At 59.4% G+C, this 18,292-nt stretch overlaps 7 protein-coding genes across 7 annotated transcripts; 3 read left to right on the top strand and 4 right to left on the bottom strand.

Annotated features, from left to right (window-relative positions):
* Window positions 1-237: 237 nt before the first annotated feature.
* BJ171DRAFT_512219 (WD40-repeat-containing domain protein) lies at window positions 238-2,577 on the bottom strand. Its single transcript, XM_053111646.1, has 5 exons — window positions 2,399-2,577; window positions 2,135-2,206; window positions 1,533-1,673; window positions 1,126-1,403; window positions 238-875 (listed from the first exon to the last, which is right to left on the bottom strand). The coding sequence occupies exons 1-5, from the start codon at window positions 2,433-2,435 to the stop codon at window positions 453-455; spliced, it is 951 nt and encodes a 316-aa protein (XP_052964918.1). The 5' UTR covers window positions 2,436-2,577; the 3' UTR covers window positions 238-452.
* Window positions 2,578-3,004: 427 nt separating this feature from the next.
* BJ171DRAFT_426007 (uncharacterized protein) lies at window positions 3,005-4,047 on the top strand (the record flags this gene model as incomplete). The annotated part of the gene is made up of 2 exons (XM_053107749.1): window positions 3,005-3,431; window positions 3,665-4,047. The coding sequence occupies 2 exons, from the start codon at window positions 3,005-3,007 to the stop codon at window positions 4,045-4,047; spliced, it is 810 nt and encodes a 269-aa protein (XP_052964917.1).
* A 132-nt stretch (window positions 4,048-4,179) lies between these two features.
* BJ171DRAFT_162254 (uncharacterized protein) lies at window positions 4,180-4,800 on the top strand. Its single transcript, XM_053105879.1, has one exon. The coding sequence runs from the start codon at window positions 4,312-4,314 to the stop codon at window positions 4,669-4,671; it is 360 nt and encodes a 119-aa protein (XP_052964916.1). The 5' UTR covers window positions 4,180-4,311; the 3' UTR covers window positions 4,672-4,800.
* A 4,355-nt stretch (window positions 4,801-9,155) lies between these two features.
* Window positions 9,156-10,895, top strand: BJ171DRAFT_512213 (uncharacterized protein). Its single transcript, XM_053111645.1, has 3 exons — window positions 9,156-9,797; window positions 9,958-10,296; window positions 10,524-10,895. Exons 1-3 carry the CDS (start codon window positions 9,255-9,257, stop codon window positions 10,710-10,712), a joined length of 1,071 nt encoding a protein of 356 aa, XP_052964915.1. The 5' UTR covers window positions 9,156-9,254; the 3' UTR covers window positions 10,713-10,895.
* Window positions 10,896-12,209, bottom strand: BJ171DRAFT_512211 (uncharacterized protein). Its single transcript, XM_053111644.1, has one exon. The coding sequence runs from the start codon at window positions 11,954-11,956 to the stop codon at window positions 11,291-11,293; it is 666 nt and encodes a 221-aa protein (XP_052964914.1). The 5' UTR covers window positions 11,957-12,209; the 3' UTR covers window positions 10,896-11,290.
* Window positions 12,210-12,292: 83 nt separating this feature from the next.
* On the bottom strand, window positions 12,293-14,030 carry BJ171DRAFT_600566 (TLC domain-containing protein). The gene is made up of 5 exons (XM_053115026.1): window positions 13,649-14,030; window positions 13,353-13,458; window positions 13,116-13,165; window positions 12,839-12,984; window positions 12,293-12,687 (listed from the first exon to the last, which is right to left on the bottom strand). Exons 1-5 carry the CDS (start codon window positions 13,996-13,998, stop codon window positions 12,539-12,541), a joined length of 801 nt encoding a protein of 266 aa, XP_052964913.1. The 5' UTR covers window positions 13,999-14,030; the 3' UTR covers window positions 12,293-12,538.
* Window positions 14,031-16,156, bottom strand: BJ171DRAFT_600565 (uncharacterized protein). The gene is made up of 3 exons (XM_053115025.1): window positions 15,805-16,156; window positions 15,569-15,649; window positions 14,031-15,478 (listed from the first exon to the last, which is right to left on the bottom strand). Exons 1-3 carry the CDS (start codon window positions 16,138-16,140, stop codon window positions 14,312-14,314), a joined length of 1,584 nt encoding a protein of 527 aa, XP_052964912.1. The 5' UTR covers window positions 16,141-16,156; the 3' UTR covers window positions 14,031-14,311.
* Window positions 16,157-18,292: the final 2,136 nt, after the last annotated feature.

Below are 18,292 nucleotides of genomic sequence, written 5' to 3'. Positions count from 1 at the left end.
GATGGAAGGAGGCACGTCGGGCTGGTCCCTCGGCCGCGTGATACGGGTGGTTTGCCGAAACAAGAATATCGTGCGAGGACGGCGGGCAGATCGCCGGGAGCAATGGAGGATGCGCCTGTGGTGCGCTGGCGGGGCAGCGCGGACGCCAGCAACCAACATGGACAGGAATCCACCGCATGGGCAGCACACCGGGGTCATGAGATCGCAAACATATCATCCCATTCCATCGACGACACCCGCTTGCGATTCAAACAAGGGCCACCCACCGCGCCGGGCATGTGCCGAAACGCCTGGATGGTGTCGCAACACAGCCCCGTAAGACACTGCGCGGCGCCCCTCTCTGGCAGGATGTGGATGCGGCTCTGATACAATAATCCTCTCGTCTCAAGACAACATCCCTTTCTTTGGTTCCGCCGTGTTCCATGCATTAAATACAAAGGAAAAGAGTCGGCTTAAGCACGAACGACTTGCCAGACACGGATAAGGTTGTCAGTGTAGCCAGAGAAGAGAGTCTGGCCATCAGCAGACCAAGCAAGGGAGACACACTGGGGGATGGAGGCCTTCTTGGAGGTGGTGGTGAACTCGGGCTGGAGGTCGCAGACAACGGACTTGTTCTCGAGGTCCCAGATCTTGATGCCAGAGGCGGTAGCAGCGCAGAGCCAGTAGCGGTTGGGCGAGAAGACAAGGGCGTTGATGGTGTCTCCGGCATCGAGGGAGTAGAGGTGCTTGCCCTCGTTGAGATCCCAGAGCATGGTAACACCGTCGCGGCCACCGGAGGCGCAGAGGGAGCCATCGGGGGAGATGGTGATCTGGCTGATGTAGCCGGTGTGGCCGTAGTGGTTGGTCTTGACCTGGCACTTCTGGAGATCCCAGACCTGCGTTCGCGCATATGCGCATTCGGAAAGGGAGAAGCACATATCATCCGTTAGCAGCCGTCCTAGTGGCAGTCGATGCGGACACAGCTCCCGACATTTGGGCGGCGCGCGGGCGATTGCATCAGTGGTTTGGTGATTGTTTGTCTCATAGCACGTATGTACTCTGAAGTAGCAAATATTAATGAAGCATCATTTGAATGCCCGCGCGATTGCGTGACCGTCGCTGCGGTCGCCGTATCTCGGCCATTACCTTGACGAGCTTGTCCCAGCCAGCGGAAACGATGACGGGGTTGGCGGGGTTGGGAGAGAAGCGGACGCAAGAGACCCACTCAGAGTGGCCTTCGGTGGGGCTAAGGTTGAGCTTGCATTCACCGAGGGTGTTCCAGAGCTTGATGGTCTTGTCGCGGGAGCCAGAGACGATCTGGCGGTTGTCAGGGGAGAACGAGACGGAGAGGACATCGTTCTCGTGGCCGACGAAGCGGCGGGTGGTCTTGCCGCTGTTCAGGTCCCAGAGACGGAGGGTCTTGTCTGTGCACAGGCGGTGTCAGGGAACGGCAATTGATCTCTGCATCAGATGTCTTGTTGTGGCTTGGTTGTTGGCACGCCAGCAATCTCGGCTCGCTGTACACCAGGAGGACATCTCGAGCGAATACCTACCCCAGGAGGCAGAGAGGGCGAACTGGCCATCAGAGGAGATGACAACGTCCTGGACGAAGTGGTTGTGGCCAGTGAGGGCCTTGCGGGGGACACCGAACTGGGTCTCATCACGGGTCAGGTGCCAGACGATGATGGTCTTGTCTGCGGGGGGGAGAGAATTACGGTCGCATCAGCTCCCTGCACGGCCGCTGCGATGAACCTGGATCCGCCAGATGTGGGATGGACGGAGGGAGTGGCGGCATCGATATACGGCCGTGATGCGGTGTTGGATCGGGTAGATGGGCGGCGTCGTGCGATGTCGTAGATTGAACAGCATCGGGTGGTCGGATCGCAGGTGTGCGGGCGCACTTTGGTCGTCGCTGATAGACGTTGCTGTGTCGAACGCAAGCGTGCTCGTCGGGCGACGTGGATGTCGGCGCTCCGAATCGTCCAGATGTGTCCCGTCCATAGTCGACACCAGATTCATCCGTCCATCCATCCATCCATCCATCCGTCCATCCGTCCATCCATCCATCCATCCATCTGTGTGCCAGCGCCGGGGCTGGGGTCGAGTGGTTGTGGTGCGCGGATGACAAGCTTTCGGAATCACCCAAGGCACTTACCGCGGGAGGCGGACAGGAGCATATCGGGGGCCTCGGGGGTGGTGGCGATGGCAGTGACCCAGCCGCTGTGTCCTGTTGCGTATCGGTTGCAGTGTCGAACGTAGAGACCCGTTGCAAGAGCGTCAGTAACAATCGCTGCTCCGATATCCAACGATCGCCAAGGCGTACAACAATCCCGCCCATCGTGTCTGATGCACCCACACGCACGATGCCTTCGCCCTCGGCCAGATCGTGCGGTGCAGACATGCGGAACGGTGGCCTAACCGACGAGAGTTCCACGGTGAATGAGAGTGTCAGCCATTGTGTTCTAGCTTCTGCGAATCGGAGCAGATCCCAAAGAGATATCAAGTGCTCTTCAAAAGGGAGGAAGGAAGGAGGAAAAAGAAATGCCGCTCTCCTGCAGTTTTCGTCCTGGTGCTCGCCTGGCAGGACACAGATGGGTCACGTGTGGCTGTGGCACGCCAGCAGCGAGAGCCGGCGAGAGCGGGTGTGCGCGCGAGAGCCTGCGAGGACGCGCGGGCGAGTCTGCGAGAGCGGCCGCAGCGAGAAGCTCGGTTCTGTGCAGATGCAGCTGCCACGGAAACACATCCGCCCCGGCACTGGATCTCTTTGGCGTTCATGGCAACGCCAGCATCCCGCCTCTGCTCTTGCTGCTGGGCCAAACCAGATCAGCGTCGGTATCGCAGCCATGCATCCTCCCGAGTCTGTCGGTCTGCCGTCTGCATGATGGACCCCTGCATACTCGACCTGCCATCCCAGTAACCCCGTTCTTCCCGTTTGTCTCTCTCCGCCAGCCGTCCTGGTCTGGAATCGAATCTTGGATAGTGTCTGCACGCCATCCCCAGTGCATCGCAGCATAGAGTCATAGCCATGGCCGATTCGTTTGACCTTTTTGGCGATACCTCGCCCGACGACCAGGCCCTGCTGGCATCGAGGAGTCAGTCCCTTGGCCAGGCTCGCCAGGCAATCCTCGCCAAGCCCATTCGATCCGCCGAGGAACGTCGGCGCCGCTATGTCAATTGGGAGGGCCGCAAGACCAACTGGACAGTGCTCCCGGCTGTCTGGTCCAGTGCAGAGTGCGACCACATCCTCGAAGCCATCCAGGACATTGCCGACCGCGAAGGCTGGGAGAGCGACCGGCACTCGGCCTTCCCGACGACGGACCTGCCGCTCACGAGATTCCCAGAAGCGCTCCAGGAGTTTGTGCGGTCTTCCCTGACCGAACGTGTGCTACATACCAGCGGATCGACCCTGGGGTTTGAGCACGGCGACTTGGCCTTTGTCGACTTGTTTTTCGGTGAGTCTGGCCAACAGTGGGAATGACGGTATTGAGTCGGGCTGGTGCCGAGAGCGATGCTGAGAGCGACTCCGAGAGCGACTCCGAGGACGCGATGGTGAAAATCACCAAGAATCATATTGGTCGTGGCCGCAACAATCCGCAACGTTCTGTAACGATCTGTAACGATCTGCAACGGTGGGCATGTTCCTGAACTAACATTATGACTGCCGCGGCATCCTCCATCCTGCCAGTCCGCTACGAAGCCAGCGGCCAGAGAATGCTGTCCCCGCACACCGATGGCTGTCTGCTCTCTTTCAACGTTCTGCTCAACTCGCCGAATGAGTTCGAAGGAGGCGGCACGACAGTCTTCCCAAGCACCGCCTCGACATCGGATGCAGTCCCGCAGCCACAAACGATCCACATCCGGCGCGGCGACTGTCTCCTACACGACTCCAAGATCATGCATTCTGGCAACGAGGTCACCCACGGCCAGCGCATCATATGTGTTGGCTTTGTCGATACCCAGCGAGATGGCCATGCAAGAAAAGTGCCGGGGCAGACGCACTCTGGCCGGATGTCCGGCATGTTGGAGCATTCATCATCATCACCTGCCCGGCCAGGAACGACGGGTTGAAACCGTTTCCGTGGGTTGATATCGTATCGGCCGTGCCCGTCACAGCCATGCGAGCTCCGATCGATTCCTCCCTTCAGCCAGGCGATCGATCGACGGCATTGTCAATTTGCATGGGGGTGCTTCGATCCAAGCAGACTCTGTATCGCTGGCCGCACTGTGGCTGGCCGGGCCGATCCGGCAGCTGCGCACACACAATAGAGCGTGGCTGCAACCAGCCGCCTGGATCCAGCCACCGGATCCAGCCGAGCCACACACACACACCACATGTCTCTGGAGAGAAAATTTTCTGCATCCAACATTCGGATTGCCTCCGTCGCTCAGATCGCCACGGCGCCCACAACACCCATCGAGCGAGACCGCTTGCCGACACCATCGCCGCCGACTCCACCGCATAGCCGATCCACCACCATGAGCGCCACGTCATCAGTGATCCGCGGCCTGCTGCGAGGCAACCGAAGGAAGCCCCTGACGAGCAAGGAGGGCAACAAGAACTACTACAAAGGAAGCGGCTCCGGCAACATGGGCCGACACACCACCCAAGGTAGACCTGCCGCCAACAACAGCGGCTCGCAGGCCTGGCGGGAGGAGGCCTCGGGAGAGAGAGAGAGAGAGAGAGAGGGATAATCGCCGGTGCACCCAGACGAACTGCTCGATGCAGAGCCAAACCTCAAGCCGGTTGTCCATGGTCGGCTGGCTTCCTCGACGACTGTGAGGGTGCCGACGCCTCCTCCGTCGCAGGATCCGTCGCAGGATCCATTGCAGGATCTATGGCAGGGTCTATGGCAGGATCCATCTTAGAATGTATTGCAGGATCCGTCGCAGGATCCGCCGTGGAGCAACACTGCCCGCTTTTGGCCATTCCAGTTGACGATTGAGCCGCAATGCTGCCCAACTCCGGCTGGCACAGACCCAGTCTCGCCGCCGAATACCGCCGCTCACCAGCCTGCGTCTCTGTTTCTCTGGAAACACATCTACCAGGTGGATTCATTGTCGAGTCGTGGAAGCGCCGCACGTTCGCTGTCCCCGAGGGTCTGGCAACCAGCGAGGTAGGATCGCGCATGGGATAGGATCGATCGGATCCTCATCGGCATATGCCAGAAGCCCAGCCTTTCCATCGGCCGTCACCATCAATGTGCGATTCTCACCAGTCCCCTTGCCTCGCTGCTGTAGCTCAAGCCCTATGTCGCCCCCTCGGTAGACCGATATCCCCAGCGACGCACCCTGCGCGTCAAGGACTACTTTGACCCTGATCTGGCTCCCGAAGGCATCGACCCGGAGGTTCTCGAGCGATGCCGACAAACCGTTGCCCGGATGGACCTGTACAAGGCCAAGCGATCGCCCGAGTCGCATTCTGAATAAAGTATTTAATGATGCACTGTCGCCTCGCCCGACGCCCGACCGTCTCCAGGAGGCCTGGTCATCCAAACACCCGTCTGCAATGATGCCCCTGCCGTCTTGGTCAAGTTGCTTCCAAGGGAGTGCATATCGGCCATGGCGAGAAAGGTTGTGGGTCCAAGCGACGCTATATCGGCCAAAGCAGGCCGTTCTGGTGAGGCTTCTGTCGAGCAAGTTGTGTCCTCGGTCATCTGGTCGATCGGCCTCGGTGGCTCGCCGCCGGCACATTCGCCGACGGCGTGCAGACCTCCGAATCACAACCCCGGTCGGCAAATGTCCCGGCCGATGGAGTTCTGGCTCCAACAGAGGCCTCTCTTCCTGCATCCGACGCAAACCGACTTATCGCCGATGCCGTCTCGCGCATATCCATGCACCCTGGCTGCCCTCTGACCGATGTACTGTATCGCCGGTGCTCACCTTGGCCCGGCTCGTCTATTGCTGCGAGCGGGTGGTATTGTGTGGCTGTCCATCTGGGGCGCACTGGCCGATTCAGCTCCCACCGTGCATCGCTCCTGGTGCTCACCGGCACTAAATCGCTGTCTGTCGCCTCATCGACCGTCGATGTCAGAACACCGCCATCCCCAGCAAGACCACCGAAATAGTGCCACCATCTCAGCCGCCGCCGCCGCACTCTCTCCGGAGACCCAAGCAGAAGAACAGCCAAAAGGCCCGGTCCTACTCACTCCCAACACTCTCGTCGGTAGCGTCGGTGAAGGAAGGGCCCCTGTCGTTCACCTCCAAGTTCCCTCGCGACGTGAGCACCAACTGCTCTCTCGCCATTGCAGGTCCTCGCGTCTGGAAGCCAACGACCGACCAACCGCCTGTCTCGCCTCCGTCGCCATCGCCGTCACCACTGCCGTTGTTATCGGCAGCAGCGCTCGCGACCACATCGACACATCTACAAACACAATCGTTCCTGTCCAAGCTGTCGAACCAGGGCACTCGGCGGGATCTCGGCGCTCGGGATACCATGCGCTCCGAGTCAGAGAAGATCAAGACTTCCAAGCTGATCGCACAGGTTTCTTCGCACCACGATGCGTTCCTCGAAAAGGTGGGTCCAGCAGCATTCCCACGGTCCGACGAGAGCCATCGCTGTGAGCGAGGCCATCCACAATACCCCTGGACATCCTCGCCCGAGCCACATCGCTCATTAACTGCAGCTCGATTATCTTTCACATCTGAGCGCACCACGCACACACATCGCATCCCACCCACACTGCATCCCACCCACACTGCATCCCACCCACATCGCATCGCATCGCATCTCACATATTCACATTGCTCGTCCATGCTGAACTAATGCTCATATTGTACTACAAATCGACACCATCCAAATCGACGAAACCCTCAAATCACCGATCCCAATCGCGTCGTCTCCATTGCATGTACTCGCACCCACCCCCCACGGACTCACCCGCTGCCCGCCTCAGCTCGCCGCCAAGGTTGGAACGGTAACCAGGGACGGCAGCGTCATTCCGCTGGCCACCGTGGCCTCTCTCCCTCCCACCATAAAGCTGAAGCATCGGCTGCCGCAGTCCAACAGCATGCCCCTGATCGAATCCAACCCGGGCGCAGTTGCAGAAGCGGATCCCTCTGGGAACCTCGCCTCCGCGTCCAAGAAGAGCACTCAGCACGTTGCAGATGATCGCACCCGTGCTCCGACAAATGCGCCTGTGCTGCAGAGCAAGCCCGGGCGGCCATACATCAGCCCTCGGTACTTGGTCCTCCAGAAAATCAAGCCCCTCAGTCGCAAGCGTGCGCGCTACAAAAAGGCAAACTCGATGGGGACGCTTGCAGTCGACGCCGTGGTCGACTTCAGTCCAAATGAAGATGCCAAGAATGGCGACGGCGTCGAAGTATGTGTGCTTGAGACTGGCCATGTCGTCGATCTGGTGGATAGCGACCCCGGAGTGAGTCGGCTCAACAAAGATGCCCAGCAGCCGTCCCAGGGCGGTGTTGGACGCAAGGGCACGGACTTGGCTGTACAGGGTACTTCAGGCGTGCTCGACGTCCAGCCAAAGAAGACCAAGCAGCACGGCAAGCCCAGCCCAGCGCCAAATGGATCAACCGAGGCGCTCAACGGATCCGACGCCTGCGATCTTGCCGCCCAATCGACTAGCGAGACCGGCAGTCTTATCACGATGCAGCAACTCGATCCGGAGCTGGAGGCAGGCTTTGGTGACGGGGATCCGGATCTGGACGACTCGTTTGAGATGGGCTCGCCTTACCGCGACTCCAGCCCGGAAGCTGGGCTTGGCTCCCGGGTCAGCTCGCATCCTGTCATCCTGGCAGCCGACCCTGTATCGGAGAGGTTGCTGGACCTTGATCTGCAGCCCGACAGCTCAGCACACGATGCAGATGTTTCCGGATCAGCTCTTGACGCTGTAGACAGCGGCGACCGCGAGGACATGTCACTTGGAGCATCATCCGCCGACACCAATGGCCTTTACACCGGATCCAAGACGAGAACAGACGCCAGCGCAAGCCAAGACAATAACGGAGACAGCGACCACTCCGATGCAAGCACAAGGCTCATTGGCACGTTGGACGTAGCCTCGATGGAGACACTTGTCAACGGATCGAGCGACGACCTGCTGAAGCCATCCCCAGATGAAAGCCGTACGGGGCAAGCCGAGGAACGCAGGATGCAGGAGGATAAGCAACCGGCATCGGATCTTCCGGTCGACCTCGATACTTTGGCTCGCGGCGACGGGCCGGGCGAGGGCTTGGTTGCTGTCCAAAGTGCATCTGCGAATCCTGTCAAGATCAAGCAACTACTCTCAAACAAGAAGCGAGACGAAGTCTCGGCAGGTCTCCCGTCAGTCAGCTCGTCCCCAATATTGACCACGACACAAGTCAGTGACCGCTTCAACAAGAAGCGAGGTTTTATTCAGCCCACACTCAAGGAAATCAGCTTGGTGCAGCAGATTCAGGTCATCAAGACCTGGGACGCGCTGATCATGCGTGGGATTGCCGATACCGTCTCTACCATTCTACTAGACCGCACCTCCGCCTCGGGCACCAGGAAAAGTACCCCTGTGGTCGCCCCACCAAAGCACCTGGAGGATGCCAGCTCCAGCAGGATGGCTGCCCATTACAGCTGGGCGGACATCCTCGACCAGTCCGGCCCAGCACCGGTCGCCCCGTTTCAGCTCAGCGAGTACGATCTCGTCACGACCGACTGCTTCAGCGTTCGTTTCCCGGCTCTCACTCACCGATCCTTGGATCAGTCCAGCTGCGAAAGAACCAACCAGACGCTCGCCGCTGCGGCCGCCAAGCTACTGCAGACCACCCAGGAGCCCCAAGGTCCCGGCTTGGGATCGCTCCCCCGGTCCCACAGCAGCGCCAAGCCCAGTTACTTTGGCCCATACTCTCCGCATCTGGGCGGCGCTGCAGCCGCACAAGCAAGTATCCTCAGAAGCGGCGAGAACTGGAAGCCGCCATTCGGGCCGCTCGTGCCTCCGTCGTCGATGCACTACCCGTACATGCGAAACCTGCCTCCATCCATACCCGCCTCCAAGGCATCGATCGCCCTCGGGATACAAAAACTGCGATGCGAGCAGCAGCGCCACAGCGAAGAAGAGACTCTTCGGAAGCTCCAGCTCTACCGGTTCCAGCTCCAGCAGCTCAAGCAGCTCCAGAAGATGCAGCAGCTCCAGAAGGCCCGGGAAGGCGCATCGCAAATGCAAGACGCCCAGCAGCTCAGCAAGATCTATGCATCCATAGGACTGACCGGGCCGGCACTGGACCAGCCCCAGAACACAAGCATCTCGAACGAGATTGAGAATCTGGAGGAAAAGTACGTGGTTGAGATGCAGCGGCAGGAGATCCAGCGCCGCAAGCAACAGCAGGATACTCGCATCCAGCTCCGGGGACTACAACTCCAGCACGAGACTCCGTCAAGCGCCCATCGTCGAGATGGTGCGCCGCTCTACCAAGACCTTCAGCAGCTCCAGCAGCACTTTAGTAGCCCCGAGCTGTCGAGGATGCCACACGCCGAGTCCCTCCATCGCCGCTCCAAGCCTCGGATGGCGACCTATACCATCTCGGCCCCGTCGCTGGGTCTAGGGAGTGGCGGCGATTCCCCATCGCATTCTGGACCGATGAGGACTCACGATGGCGACCACCGCCGGCTCTTACCGCCAATCGAACTATCAGCACAGTCGCCCCATCGACAGGCTTCGCCGCCATCGATCCCAGGCAGTACGGCGGCCCAAGGATGGTCCGCCTCGGACTCGCCTCTGGACGACTCGCCAGGATACAGTCATCTGGCTGCGTCAAAGAAGATTCTGAACCTCGAGGTCAAGCTGGGCGGACTCGGGCCGGACCGTGAGAGCGACGAGTATGTGGCCAAGGTGAGTGCCGGCGCAAGAAAGCCTGGGCATGTGGTCCAAGGGACACCGCTTTACTTGAATCGCTGGGCAGGAGAGAATGTGCTTCGCTACCCAGTTTGATGATACCCACATCGAATCTCTCTCTGAATCTCGCTTTCCGCTCCCCTGGCCCAACGCACAGCTCGAAAAATGGAATCGGCAGAAGCAGTATGCCGCCTCGGTGAGAGCCCTGGCAATGTCTCAGCTGCGCAAGAACATGATCAAGCAGCACCAGCCCTTCCATCCCACCATGATCGAGCAAACACACCCGGCCCACGGATCTCCGAACGGCAGCATCGAGCTTGTCACCCAAGGAAACCAGTCTGTCGCAGAGGCCCTTGATGAGGCTGGAGAGCCAGGGCCGGGTGTGGGTCCCAAGCCGGCGATTGGGAGTGCCACACCAAAGAAGCCGCACCCGATGTATGTCGGCAAGCACCCGTCGGTGGACGAAATCGAAGGCGCCGCACAACGGCGAGAGAAGGTGGGTGCTCGGTGTCGTTGTATCTGAGGCCGAGGTCATCGGCATGATGCATGTGGATGTGGATGTGGATGTCGTGCCCGGACCACCCCGCTCTCATGTGTCTGCGCTGTCTGGATGACAGGCCTGTCGACAATACTTTGATACAATCTCTGTCCATCCTTTGATGCAATCTCTGTCCGTCCTTTGATGCAATCTCTGGCTGCTACTGATCGTCGCGCGATCGACAGATGCTTCAGTATGCGTCAACCATCAAGAAGCCTGCCATGTCGATCAACTCCTCAACCGCAACGCTGGTGGCGAACGACACCTCTCGCAGCGACAGTCGGCCCAGCCCCAAGAGTCTTGAGGCTCTCGAGCAGGAACACTTGAACGACATGCAATCGGCCGAGAGCATCCGGCGGCAGCTGAACCTGTAATGCCGTGCTTGGGTGGCGGACATCCAGCCCTGAATATATGGCAGTCAAGACGGAAAGAGGCGAGGACGGCATCTGGAAGCCCGCAACCAGCCGGAGCACTCCTGGAGGCTGTCGCAGCTGGTCCCCCTGTCGACCGAATCTTCGACGATATCCCGGTCGTGGCCGAGCAGAGGGCTCACCCGAAACTGGCTCAGCACAACTCACCCAGATGACCGCACACCCTTTCCTGTTCGAGTGAAGGGTCGCATGGGTCGTATTGGATTCGAGTGAAGGTGTCGGTGCGCCTACAGCTTTCACAAACATGCAAGAGATACAGGTGGAGGCAGAGGCAAAATACGACTGCTTGGAAGCGCACAATGGTCTGGACCGGAAGCGAGTAATCATGATGACTTGCTCCACCCTATCGCATGGTACAGAAACAGAAACACAGACATTGATGCCGGGGTCAGCGAGCAATAGAAGCCAGGAGCAGCAGGATGGAAGGCAACGCCAGAAAGCAAGCCAGCCGAGTCCAAAGCCTGCCGTCATCGTCGATCGGTCGTCCCGCTGCTGAAGGGAAGGACGGGAAAGGCGCTTGTTTAACTCGGGTCGTCAGCATAGTCAGGGCTTGCAGGCTTGGGCGGCACAACGATCCAAAAGGTATAGTATGCCGAGTAGAACGAAACACACGAAAAGATGGAAAAGAACGAAAAGATGGAGAAAACGGATGCAAACGAGCAGATGGAGAACATCGAGTAGATGGAGCAGATGGAGCCCTGCGAGACAAGCGAAAAGTAGCTAAACTGGCTCACAACAGATACCCGCGAAAACTGTGAAAAGACGGCAAAGTCGGCCATCTGGGCTGCAAACTGGAAGCTTGGGGCCGGCACCGCCGACAGGTAGACGCCGATGCTGATCGAGGTCAACAGGAAGACGGGCAGGACAATGTACTTGAGCGCCAGCTCGAGGCGGCTGGAGGTCGCTGGAGCCTCGAATCCTGACACAAACTCAGACCGGGACTCGGATAGAACCGAGGCGATGGTCTGATCGTCCGAGCCGGTTATTTTGGATTTGAGGCGGTGCGGACAAACACCCCACCGCAGCTGGTCCAGGGTGTGGTCGTTGGGGCTGTCGCAGTAGGCACAAGACTTTGGCAACAGCGCTGAGTACTGCTCACGGGTGGCCAGGTCTTGATCGGCGTCCTGCAGGGACGGAGTTGCGACCATCAAAACCTCATCGTAACTGGGCGGCAGCTGGTTGTTCATGGGTCAGGATGCTGTGTGAACTGGTGTGGATTGGGTTGGTTGATGGGTTGGTTGATGAGTCGGCACAGAATCGGCGACAGCGGGCTTTGGGCGATGCGAGGATGGGCGGACGGCCTGATGCCAGAGATGCAATCCACCAAGAGGCAGAGCGCGGCGCTGGCGGTGTGCTGGGAGCGAGGTCGTCTCGTCGGACGATGGGCGATCAAGGCGATGGGCAATCGAGACGATGGATGATCAAGGCGGTGGAAGATCAAGACCGAGAGGCATGCGCTTGGGCTTGCCAAGAGGGTGGCCGTGCAGTGGGCAGCACGAGCAATGGGGTGTATGGACCTTGGCTTGCTCGGCACGAACGGATAACGCTTTATTCGACACGACAGGATAGCATCAAGAGAATATGTATCCGATGCAGTGCATCCTAGTGCATTGCAGGGCAGGAAAGGGATACCCGATGCACGGATACATGCCCCGGATGGGGAGCGACATACAACATGTCCGAGATTCGGCAACAGGGAAGCACCGCCAAGCACAGAGACAAGCGCAACGACAAGCACAGCGACAAGCGCAACGACAAGCGCAACGGCTCTACTCCTCCTTCTTGTTGAAGCGCTTTCGCACCGACGAGATCATCTTGTAGAACCAGAACAGGTTCAGCGAGTTGAGAACCACGTTGGCGATACAGTAGAGCCCGGCGATGAAGATCGGAACCTGGCTCCAGTGGACGATGATGTCGCCTGGCGGTGGACGAGGGCCGAGAAAACGGGTTGAGCACGGCGATCTGCAGGGACATTCGGTCGATCCAACGAAGCACCATTCGGTCTATCCAGCACAGCCGAGCCGCACTGAGCCGAGCCCGGCACAGGCAGGCCAAGGCAGAATGCTTACCCCAGAACAGATACGACATGGACAGGCCAAAGACGATCCGGGCAAAGAAAAACACCGCAAGCAGGACGATGCCGTTGATCCACTGGAGCCGGCTGCCCGTGAGGCCAACCTTGTCGCAGAACCAGTGGACGTTCAGGAACGGGGTGCTGTTGGCCAGGCCATCGACACGGCCAACCCACCGACACGGCCAACCCATCGACACACCACAAGGAAGAGCGCAGGTTGTCAGTGTCGTGGTCGTCGATATCGCCGTTGTGCATATGTGCCCAGAACGTACCTCAGCTCAAACATCAAGAATACGCCGCCGTAAAAGTTGAGGACAGGTCTCTGCGTGGGGCAAGCACACCGGGATCAGCACTGGGCCGCAGCGGCAGAGCAGTCGACAAGCGTTGCCTCGGATTGCTGAATGAGACGTCGACCGAGCTGTATCGCAGCGAGCCATCATTGCAGCGAGCCATCACCGCCTGACACTCACGAACGACACTCACGAACGACACTCACGAACGACACTCACGAACGATGCTCCATAGGCAAGCAGACAGGCCACGCCGTGCACAAGCATGGCTCCTCCGGCGTTCTGGATGTTGGCCAAGATGATCAGCGAGTCCCAAAGGAAGTATCTGCGATATCAATTCCAGAGCCATGCGACGCTGGTCAGCCAAACCAATCCAATGCAATCGGAGCAAGGGGGGATGCTCGCGGACAAGTGTTGATCTTTGCTGTCTGCTCGAGTGCTCTTGGTGGCTGCGTCAACGACTGCGTCAATGACTGCAGCAATTGATCGGCCGCGCCCAATGCCTCCAAACTCACCCGCAGGCAATCGCTAGGACGGTGCCGGAATACCAGCTGTTGGCAAACACTCGGTCTTGCTGCAGCGCAGGATCGAAGAGCATCGGGAGCGCCAGACACACGATCGTGCTTGAGAACGACAGCGTCACCCAGTGGATGCACCAGTCCTTGCGCTTGTATCCTCGCAGAGTGCGGTACGCCGACGAAAAGTGGAACGAGAGCGGGAAGGCCGAGAGGTAGATCAAATGGCAGACCACGGTCGTCGTCAGGAAGGTGGCAACATGCTCGGACGCCTTCGGCAGGCCCAGGGCCTCGAAGAAGGCCGGGAAGAGCGGCGTGTGATAGATCTGGGTCCACGAGAGCGCCGACATGGCTGAATGGAGCAGAGCCGTTGGATGCGATCGCAAGCCGATTGATTGATCGACAGACGGCTTTTGAGCGTCGGCAGATGAGCAGAGCGAGGGGGGCGCTGAGCACGTGTCGGGCGCGTGGCAAACCGGGTCTGGGTCGTTTTGGGGCTGTTGTCGTGCCTGGGGTGCCTGGGATGCCCGGCTCACAGACAGGCCGATGCATCCAGCTCGCACAGATGGCGATCGCCAGAGCGCAGATGGCTGCCTCGCTCTATCGGGGTGCAGTGTATAGATATTGTGCAGAGAGACAAATGGCTGTGCAGGGGCTGGCCGTTCAGTCCCACACGCCCTCCCATTCGATGTTGTCAAAGACGCCCTCATACCAGGAGAAATCCGGTGCTGGATTAGAATCCGCTCCTTCCGTCCCCCGCGTCTGAGATGCGAGCAGCCGGACTTGCTCGTTCGTGCTGAAGTACGGCCCTGTGGCACCGGTCACGGCCCAGATCCGGGCCTGAAGCCAGCTCGCAATGACAGCACGGCAGCCAAAAGCTGTTAGAGTCTCCAGGGTCGAGCAGAAGCCTTGGGCGATCTGGATGAGTCCGTCGGGTCCAATGTCGTTGCGATCGAGGCCGAGCTCCTTCAGCGGCCATGGGGACAGCGCCCGGCCGGAGTCGCTGGTGGGATAGGGCCGTCCTCGCGCATGCAAAATAGCCAGTGCTGGATCTGTGAGGCTGCAGTCCCGCAGAATCAGCCTGCGGATGCTGTTGAACCGCTGCACGATCATCTGGACAACATGGCCGTCAATGCAGTTTTGCTGCGAGAGATCGAGGTCACTGAGGGTATCGCAGCATTCCGAGTGTTGAAAGAGATCCAGGTATCCCGCCGCGGTGAACATCCGGCATCCGGCGAACGACAGCGTTGCCAGCTGCGAGAAGTGAGGGACCAAGTGCCGCAGCGACACATCCGAGAGTGTGCTGCAGTACTCGAGCACAAAACCCTCGAGATTCATTGCAGAGGGCTGCCTGCTCCAATGCTGGCCCGTCGATAGCGATGGCCCAGGCGAAGGGCTGGGCGGCTGGGACTGGCGGAGCGACGAGGCAGACTTTCCCGGATTCGAGTCGTCCCGATGGCTATGCGATTGCTCGGGCTCGAGAAGAAAGGCGCCGTCGAGCAGGCCGTTGACTCGATCGAGAGACAGCAGCCTTAATGTCGTCCGGCACTTTGTCATGAAGCTCCGGACCAGGGCGAGGCTCTCCTCCTCAGAGCTTGCTCGGACCCCGCGCAGATCCAGCTGCTCCAGCGGCCAGCAGAGCGCCTCGACAAAGTCTTCCAGAAACTGGCTGTCGAGCGTGCCGCAGTGATAGAGCGAAAGGGATCGCAGGCGATGACAGCTGCGAGCAAGGCCGGGCAAGAATGTGCCGGAGAGTCCGGGGATGCCGCTGAGGTCGAGGGTAGTCAAGTTCGGGCAGCGAGCCAACTGGCCCAGATGGGCATCGGTGATCTGGGGCGATTTGGATGCGTCGGGGTAAGTACCAGCCGCAGATAAGCAGCAGTCAGAGATCGGAGGCAGGTGCAGTTTAGGCAGACTCACCATGAGACTGTGTCGAAAGTCGGCTGTGCTCAGGTTCGGCAGAGGGACAGTCTGCAGCAGCGCCATGATTGCGTTGGATGCCTGGATATTTCGCCCATGGACAGTATACGATATAAGTATGCAGGCACAATGTGCCATATTCAAGGTGTTGGGTGAGTTTCCGGGGGGCCATCCAGGCAATGTGCAGTGCGGGCAGTGGTATGGAGAGGCCGGCATAGAGCATATTGCTCGCCCACCTCATTTGCGGGCCTGAATCGCTCAAAGGCCAGGAACCGGACATGCACCAGGGGCCCGCTGCGGGACGGCCGTGTTGAGTCGTCTGCGGACTCGCCATAGGTCTCGACCAGCAACTGGAGCAGTTCGACCGAGGTTGGGACAAAGCGGTGCCAGAGCCGAGGGCTGATCTGGTGGTAGAGCCTTTGGCATGTTTGAGCGAGCCGGGACTGCGAGCGAGGAGAGAGGCCGCCGATGATCAGGGCCAGAAGCTCGGGTGGAAGGCCGCCGAGGAGCAACTGGCTGGTCTCGGGCCCGTCGGCCGCCAGCACCGACGATGGATTGCAGTGGACAGTCATGTCTGCACGGATATTGATGGGGGTGAGAGTACACCAACCCAAGATTTGCGAAGGCGAATCGCCTTTTGAGCTGCGCCTCGCTTTTTGGGTATGAGACGGATCCCAAGTACACTTTATTCAGAAAAAAACGGGACAATATAGCCGTTTCCATGAACATGTAGTATGTGCTGTGCTTGCGTCAAGCAAAGCCACAAGGAATAAAACAGATCACTTTGGCAGCCTCCGAGTGAAGACCGCCGGTCGCTCTCCGATCTCCACAATCGACCTGCACACTGCGATCATGTTGCGCGCCGCATTGACGTCGCGATTCCACACTGTCCGGCAGCTGGGATTCTTGCAGCTCCTGACAAAGTGGGAATTCGCAACGCTGGGCGCATCGAGTCCTTCCAACCGAACTGGCTCCAGGCACCTGGAGCACACTTGCGAGGTGTTGAACTCGTTCGTTGAGGCCACCTTGACGCTTCCATGATGGTGATTGGGACGGCGTCGGTGGTGCTCGAATTGCTCAAAGTACTGAGCAAACCGCTGCCTCCGAGGGCTGGATGCATAGCCCTTGCCTTGACGCCATGACGCATTGCCAAAGGCGATCACCACATCGGTCCGTATCGGGGCGTGCTTCAGGACGGCCTTGCACATCCTGTCGACGGCCACTTGGCGCCTCTTGTGGCCCGTGAAGCGATGGTGACGGGCCTTCTTGCCAAGGTGGAAGTCGAGCTGCACTCGCAGCTCCGGTCGCAGGACATGGGTGAGATGGACCTTGAAAGCCTCCGAGGACGACACCTTGGGCGAGGGGGTGGTCGACATCCAGGTCTCGATGCTGAGTCGATACTTCATGGTGTTGTGCCACTTGGTGTTGGACGTATGGCCACACATGTGCTGGTAGTGGGCATTGGAGAACGAGACTACCTCGTCTTGGTGGCCCGGTGCTTGGATGACCGCCGTGAAGATGGAGCCGACTCCAGGATCGATGCCAATCCAAGTGGTGCCACCGGGGTCTGGGTCACCGATGTGGGCCTGGATACGCTGCTCGGCAGTCGGAGGAGACTCGGAGGTCTCGGTGCGATCGGTTCGAGGCACAAACTTGACGAGACCGATGGTGCATCCAATGCCATCGGTGCTGATCTCGTAGTTGAACAGCTTCTTGTCCCTGACCCGCTCTTGGAAGAGGGAATTACGCAGCTTGAAGCAACTGCGCCAGAGACGATCCTGGTTGTTGATGCCGTCATCACCTTCTTCCTTGAGCTTGTCCCGGGTGAGTCTAAGACGATGTTCGGTGTCAAGGAGATTCCAAAGAGTGACCGTGTCGATCTTGACATACTTGGCCCTTGCAGTGCATAGAGGAACTATCGTGCACACGGCCGGAGGAGTGTCGAGAGCGAGCTGCTTGAGGCACCACTTGATCCTGGCGGCCAGCTTGTTGATCTTGGCCTTGGTGGTGCCGAGCTCAGACTTGGCCGTGGTGAATCGCTTGTCGTCGGAGGGAATGCCTTGGGTAGTGAGCTCGTCCAGCTTGGCCTGGCGCTGCAGCTCGGTGACTCGGAGGGCGGGCATGTCACAGTCGATCCACTTGTGGACATTGTCGACCATCTTGTCTCGGGCGAGGATTCTCACATGGTGTGAGAGGCGATGGAGGGCCCGGAAGCGGTCCTGGTCGTTGCTGTACCGAAACTCGTCCAGGACGTGGCCAAAGTCTGGATAGAGGAACTCGAGATCGGCCTTGGGTGGAGTCGGCCCTGGTTTCTCGAAGAGCTCGAGACAAGCCTCGATGGCTTCGTGCTTGTGCTTGTTGGCTGGGAAGACGGCAGCGCAGAAGCGGCGAAGGAGTCGCCAGTAGGCCAGGTTGAGGTGGGTGGTGCAGTTGGTGGCATAGGCATTGACAGACAGGGTGAGAAGCTGACTGTGAGCACCATCAGGCAGACGAGGGGCCGGAGGCAGGTCTGCGTGCCGAGTGGTCTGATAGTCGCGAAAGGAAGCGACCAGATGCTCGTTGTATTTCTCATTGTCCCCGGTCGGGGAGAGGGCACCGTCCTGGACGATCTTGAAGCATTGGCGGATGAAAGCAGGGGTGGACTTGGAGATGACGGGGACGGGAAGATCCTGCTCGATGCACCGGAGGATATGGAGGTTGAGCAGCCTGGATGCCTCGAACTGG

The sequence above is a fragment of the Polychytrium aggregatum genome, assembly GCF_025602895.1.
Source record: "Polychytrium aggregatum strain JEL109 chromosome Unknown BJ171scaffold_28, whole genome shotgun sequence".
Lineage (NCBI taxonomy): Eukaryota > Fungi > Chytridiomycota > Chytridiomycetes > Polychytriales > Polychytrium > Polychytrium aggregatum.
The sequence above is the reverse complement of the archived record's forward strand: the minus strand, read 5'-3'. Positions and strand labels throughout refer to the sequence as shown.

Excerpts from the sequence above, each read along its gene's own strand:
- BJ171DRAFT_512219 (XM_053111646.1), bottom strand. The coding sequence starts at position 2,435 with ATGGCTGACACTCTCATTCACCGTGGAACTCTCGTCG. Across the intron at positions 1,404-1,532 it reads CGCCCTCTCTGCCTCCTGGG|ACAAGACCCTCCGTCTCTGG; the intron begins GTAGGTATTCGC and ends GCCTGTGCACAG. Across the intron at positions 876-1,125 it reads GCTGGGACAAGCTCGTCAAG|GTCTGGGATCTCCAGAAGTG; the intron begins GTAATGGCCGAG and ends GCGCGAACGCAG.
- BJ171DRAFT_162254 (XM_053105879.1), top strand. The coding sequence starts at position 4,312 with ATGTCTCTGGAGAGAAAATTTTCTGCATCCAACATTCGGATTGCCTCC.
- BJ171DRAFT_512213 (XM_053111645.1), top strand. The coding sequence starts at position 9,255 with ATGCAGCGGCAGGAGATCCAGCGCCGCAAGCAACAGCAGGATACTCGC. Across the intron at positions 9,798-9,957 it reads GCGACGAGTATGTGGCCAAG|CTCGAAAAATGGAATCGGCA; the intron begins GTGAGTGCCGGC and ends CCCAACGCACAG. Across the intron at positions 10,297-10,523 it reads CCGCACAACGGCGAGAGAAG|ATGCTTCAGTATGCGTCAAC; the intron begins GTGGGTGCTCGG and ends CGCGATCGACAG.
- BJ171DRAFT_512211 (XM_053111644.1), bottom strand. The coding sequence starts at position 11,956 with ATGAACAACCAGCTGCCGCCCAGTTACGATGAGGTTTTGATGGTCGCA.
- BJ171DRAFT_600566 (XM_053115026.1), bottom strand. The coding sequence starts at position 13,998 with ATGTCGGCGCTCTCGTGGACCCAGATCTATCACACGCCGCTCTTCCCG. Across the intron at positions 13,166-13,352 it reads TTGCCTATGGAGCATCGTTC|AGACCTGTCCTCAACTTTTA; the intron begins GTGAGTGTCGTT and ends TGCCCCACGCAG. Across the intron at positions 12,985-13,115 it reads TTCTTGATGTTTGAGCTGAG|CACCCCGTTCCTGAACGTCC; the intron begins GTACGTTCTGGG and ends CCTGGCCAACAG.
- BJ171DRAFT_600565 (XM_053115025.1), bottom strand. The coding sequence starts at position 16,140 with ATGACTGTCCACTGCAATCCATCGTCGGTGCTGGCGGCCGACGGGCCC. Across the intron at positions 15,650-15,804 it reads GATTCAGGCCCGCAAATGAG|GCATCCAACGCAATCATGGC; the intron begins GTGGGCGAGCAA and ends CGAAATATCCAG. Across the intron at positions 15,479-15,568 it reads ACTTTCGACACAGTCTCATG|ATCACCGATGCCCATCTGGG; the intron begins GTGAGTCTGCCT and ends AAATCGCCCCAG.